Source organism: Echinops telfairi, unplaced genomic scaffold, assembly GCF_000313985.2.
Source record: "Echinops telfairi isolate 266 unplaced genomic scaffold, ASM31398v2 ScPeMD7_2291;HRSCAF=2852, whole genome shotgun sequence".
In the NCBI taxonomy this organism is placed as follows: Eukaryota; Metazoa; Chordata; class Mammalia; order Afrosoricida; family Tenrecidae; genus Echinops; species Echinops telfairi.
This window is the reverse complement of record NW_022106189.1, coordinates 46,003,188-46,007,913: the sequence shown is the minus strand read 5'-3', so window position 1 is coordinate 46,007,913 and position 4,726 is coordinate 46,003,188. Positions and strand designations below refer to the sequence as shown.

At 66.2% G+C, this 4,726-nt stretch overlaps 1 protein-coding gene across 4 annotated transcripts in view; it reads right to left on the bottom strand.

Annotated features, from left to right (window-relative positions):
- Positions 1–4,726, bottom strand: part of GSE1 (Gse1 coiled-coil protein) — an 85,516-nt gene that overhangs the window by 27,211 nt on the left and 53,579 nt on the right. The window contains exon 1 of one of the 4 annotated variants that reach the window (XM_045293788.1): positions 52–121. The exons of the other annotated variants lie outside the window; for them this stretch is intronic. Coding sequence (XP_045149723.1) covers positions 52–58 — 7 coding nt within the window. The 5' untranslated portion in view covers positions 59–121. Of the gene's footprint in view, positions 1–51; positions 122–4,726 lie in introns of those variants that run through there. 4 annotated transcript variants of the gene reach the window in all.

Sequence of the window (4,726 nt, the reverse complement as noted above, 5' to 3'; positions counted from 1 at the left end):
GGGGGGGCGAGCGCGAGCCCTCGCCCCACTGCGCCGCGCGACCACTCGTACCTTTCATGCCAGGGCGCCGCCGCTCCGCCTCGGCCAGCACCGATACATGCTGGAGTCGCCAGTGTTTGTCTAACTGCTTATCTCAGCCGGGCAGCGCGGCGGCGGCTCGGGCGCTGGGGAGGTGGAGCTTCCGGGGCCCCGGCCAAGAAACACCTGCTGCTGTCGCCCGCCGAGGACACACCCAAGCGCAACGCCGCCCACTCCGGGCCACTAGCTCGCTCCCGGTTCCCTGACCTCAGCCAGCAGGAGGTGTCGGGTTTCAGCCGCAAACACGCGCGCGCTCGCACCGCCGGGCACCCGGGTGCACGCGCGCAGGCGCCCGCCTCTCCCGGGCCGCCCAGGTGAGCCCAGGACAGCGCCGGCAGGGCAGGTGCTACCCTCAAGCTACTGGGGGCCGGCCCTCTAGCGACCTTGGCGGCCACGAAGCCGGCTGATGGTTCCAAATATCGGGCGAAGTCCCTTCCAACACCTCCCCACCTCTCGGTGGCCGGGCTTCAGCACCTCTACTGAGCCGGCACAACGCAGGCCCACTGGGCACACACACAGGGGGGCCTGCACACTCGGGGGTCCGCTTTCTCGGAAGTGGGTTTGTCTCAACTCACCCTCCCCCGACCCCCAATTCGAGCCCCAGGCGGCCCCAACTTGAAAGGGCGAGTATGTTATTACAGCGCAGCCACTGCGCCTGGGTCTAGAAAGCCGCCCTGCGCGCTGACTTCGTTTGACCTAACTTGGGAGGGTCACCCAGTTTTGGCTGAGGGCTTCTTTAATAGCCCACGTTCCTGAACTTGGCGAGTCCTCGGAGGCGCCGCGCCACCAGGGGGTCATTAAGTAGCTGGGGTTGCGGTCAGAGGCGAGGCCTCTCGCCTCCAGAAACTGGCATGACCCACCGCGCCTCCGGCCCTGCGGGGCCCGGCCCAGCGCAGCGCGCATTCTCCTTCCTGGCCCCCCTCCACCCCACCTCACCCAGGCACTTGACAGACGGGAATGACTCAGGGAGCGTCCTGAAATTCCTGGGCACCCACAGGCGGCTCAAAGAGGCACTGTGGGGCCCCAGTCTCCCACCCCCGGCTCCGCCCGCCCCGCCTCCACCGACGGTGGAAGCCCACCCCCAGCGCCACCCACGGCTCCAGGAAGCTCAGGGTCAAGGAAGCCATCTCGCATCAAGGTGGAGATTGAGGGGGGGGGAGTCTCCGCCGAAGTGGAGGTGGGGATCGGCCGGCTGCACGCCCCCCACCCCCAGCAGCTCAGCGACCTGGCGCCCCTGAGCCCTGACCCCGCGCGCGCCCCCGACGATTCCAGCGCGGCTGTGAGCCCTGGGGTCTCTCCCTTGCCCAACCTCCCTGAAGAAACATCACTCAAATCTACCGCTTTCAGACTTTGGAGCCGGGAGGCGAACCAGTACCCCCCAGGGCGGCCGCCCCAGCGCCTCGCTGCGGGTTTCAACTTTCGGCCGGCGGTGCCAGCGCCGCGCTGCTGCCAGCCCCAAACCTGCCCTGGGACATGCCCGCGCCTCGCTTGGCAGGCGCGCACGCTCTGTCCCCGCGGGCCTGGCCTCCCCCGCCTTCCTCCCTCCCTCCGCCCTCCCCGCGCCAGCCCGGATTGCGCCGGGAGGGAGCGCTGGGCGCCTGCCACCCCCCATCCATCTGTTCCGATGACGCTGGCGAGCCTAGAGCACTCGGGGCTCGCGCCAGCGGGGCGGCAAAACCAGCCTGTATGTCCGCGGCGACAGGGGCCCGACGGCGCCCCCAGCCCATGCTCACCATGGACCGAAGGCGCGCCAGGGCGCACGGGTGGAGGCGGGGCGGCGCCTTTCACCACACTCTCCGCCGACCTCAACCGAGGAGGGAAGCGGACTGGCGAGGCCGGGCGGAGAGCTGGGACTGGCTCCTACCTGTGGGCGCCGGCGGCCGGGGCACCGCGGGAGGGGCCGCTTCCCTGCGGGACCCGCCCGGCTCCCCGGCGGCGCAGGCTTCCAGTCGGCCTGGATGCGAAACTTTCATCGACGAGCCGCACGGCGTCTTCCCTCCTCTGCCTCCTAGGCCTGGTGCCCCTCACTGGTCGGCCAATGCCCTAGGCCAAAGGGAGGTCTTCCCCTTCCCCCCCCCTCCCCCTACCGGTGGCGTCCAGCCCCAGGCGGGAGGTTGGAGAGGTAGGGAGGAGTCAGGAGAGAATTAAAACGAAGGCCTGGGGCCTGCAAATCAAAACCACCAGGCCCCGGGCGGTTCAGCCCCTTTCGCACCTGGGTTACATGCAAGAGGGGGAGGGGGGAGGGGAGCGTAATGCAAATGGCTTCACACACCTGGCGGGGGAGACGCCTCTCCGCCTAGGCTCCAGGGTTAAGATACAGGCCCAACTTCCAAGCCATCCGCACCAGAACGTCAGGTTCCTTTCATCGGGGGGTGGGGTGAGAGGGGTGGGGGTGGTAAACCACGGAGAGAGGCAGTCTCGTCCGTCCGCCTGGGGCGGGGCAGCACTACAACCCCTGATGTTCAAGGAGCCCCTTGCAAAGTAACCTTGGGCTGATTAGAGGAGCTGGTAACACCCCTGCACTTAGCTATCTGAGTCTAGTGGATTGATTGCGAGATGGGTGGCCCAGTCCCCAGCTCACAGTCGAGGAAGCCCAGGCCGGCCTGGCTCAAGGTCACGTGCTCACTGGTGAACCCAGAGCCGCTGGCACCCGGAGTCTTTCCCGGGTCAAGGCGGCCCAAAGGCAGCCGAGAGCTGCAGGGAGGCCGAGCGGCCGCCGGGGGGCAGCAGCGAGCTGGCTGTGTGAGCCCTGGCGTGGGGGGAGGAAATGCTCGCGCGCGACCCCTAGGCCATCGGCACTGGGAGATGGATGACACTCGCTGTAGGTGTGCCCGCCCGAGGAAATTAGTAATCCAGGCGCATGGCCTCCGCATTTAAGAGTGGGAATTGCTCTCTGCAGCCCGTGCTCCTGCTAACGAGGTCTGGGGTCTAATTCCACACCCCCATCTCCCACTGCCACTTCTGGTGCAGGCTGTCCTCGCTCTGCCCCTACCCCTCCGCGGCAGCTCCCCACCCCCACCGCTCCCCCCAAAGAGCCCCCCACCCGCGGCAGCCTACCCTCATTCCCAACTTGCCTGGACACGTGGGGGTGAAAGGGCCAGCTGACAGGCCCAGTCCATTGGGGGTACGTGTGGCCACCTCTATGCCTCACTTGGGTACTGCTCAGGGTCTGCGCCCACACCTCAACCTAATCTGCAGGGGTCTGCAGCCCGGTGTGGAGTGGCCCTGGGTGGGCGCAGGCACAGACCAGCCCACCTTAGCAGGTCCTTGAGGGATGAAATAGTACTGGGGACCAGCCAGGCCTGGAATCCCCTGGTCCTGACCTTCTGCTTGGGCACATGGGGGAGCTGAAGCTGAGGGCCCAGGGGATTGCGCCTGGAGGTTAGGGATCCTGGAAAAGGCCGGTGGCAGGCCTGGCCAGCACTGACAGTCAACAGACAGGTGATAGGCACTAGGCGGCAGGCTACCACTGCCACTGCATGGGTGTCTCCTCGGACAGGGTGATTCTGTCCTCTACCGCCCTGCCTAACCTTCACACCCACTTCCTGGTTCAGCGTGGACACAGGGCAGATGTCAGGGGGGTGTCTTGCAAGGTTGGCAGTGACACCGTGGCTGCCTGTCAGGGAGCCTGCGAGACAGCTCACACTTTGTCATTTAACGCCCTGCCCTGCCTGGAAGGAGCAGGACCTCCTGCACTACGCCCCAGGTGGAGGCCTTGGGAAGGTTAATTAACTAGCCCAGGGCACTCAAGCCCCAGCCGACGCTGCAGGAGGCGTGTGTCTAGCATAGACCTGGCAGTCGTCCCGGATTACTGGGATCCACCTGCTGGGGAGGGGTCGGCAGGTCCCACAAGATCTAGCCCCGCCCCCACACGCATCCCGGGGCCGGAAAGCAGCCCTGCTTCCATCGTGCAGCTGCAGTGTCCCTGCAGAGATGCCACTGCTCAGGGGTCGCCAAGAAGCGACACCGATGGCTGTGGGTGGGCCTGGGCTGAGCTTCGGCCCAAACCCAACCACGGTGCCCCACCCCACCACCATTCCTGTTCCTTCCCCGGCCCGCAGGTCCGTGGCCTCTGGCCCGCCCCCGCCCCGAGGAATCCTCCTGCTTCAAAGCCTCGAGCACATCTATGGTCGCCCAAGGCCTTCCCAGCCGTTTGATCCCTGAACTCCCGCTCCTCTCGCCCCTGGGAAGTAAAGGGGGATGCGGGGAGAAACACGCCAATCCCCAAGCCTTGAGACGCCCTTGCTCAGGGGGCAGTGGGTGTCTTGAGGGAGCGGAGAGAGACCCTGGCCGCTTGGTGGTTGAGGGGGCACATGGAGACTGGAAGAGTAGCCAAGGCCTTGGAAAGAGACACACACCTCCCACCCCGTCTCATCCTCTCTGCAGATATTCTCAGGATGCCGCCCGCCCGGAGCCAAACCATTTCAGTGAGGCCAGGGCCCGTGGGGGGAGGGGCAGGAAAGGGTTAAGGCCTGGAAAATTCCCAGGCCCTGGTTCCTCGAGTTTGCCTCTTAACCCAGGGCTGCCCCACACTTCCTGGCGGCTCGCTGGCCCCCGGCGACACCCCGCGCACAGCTGCGTTCCCTCACAATCGGCTAACAGCTGTTTTGCATAGATTTTCAATTCTAATTGCCTTGCTTTGTGAGCC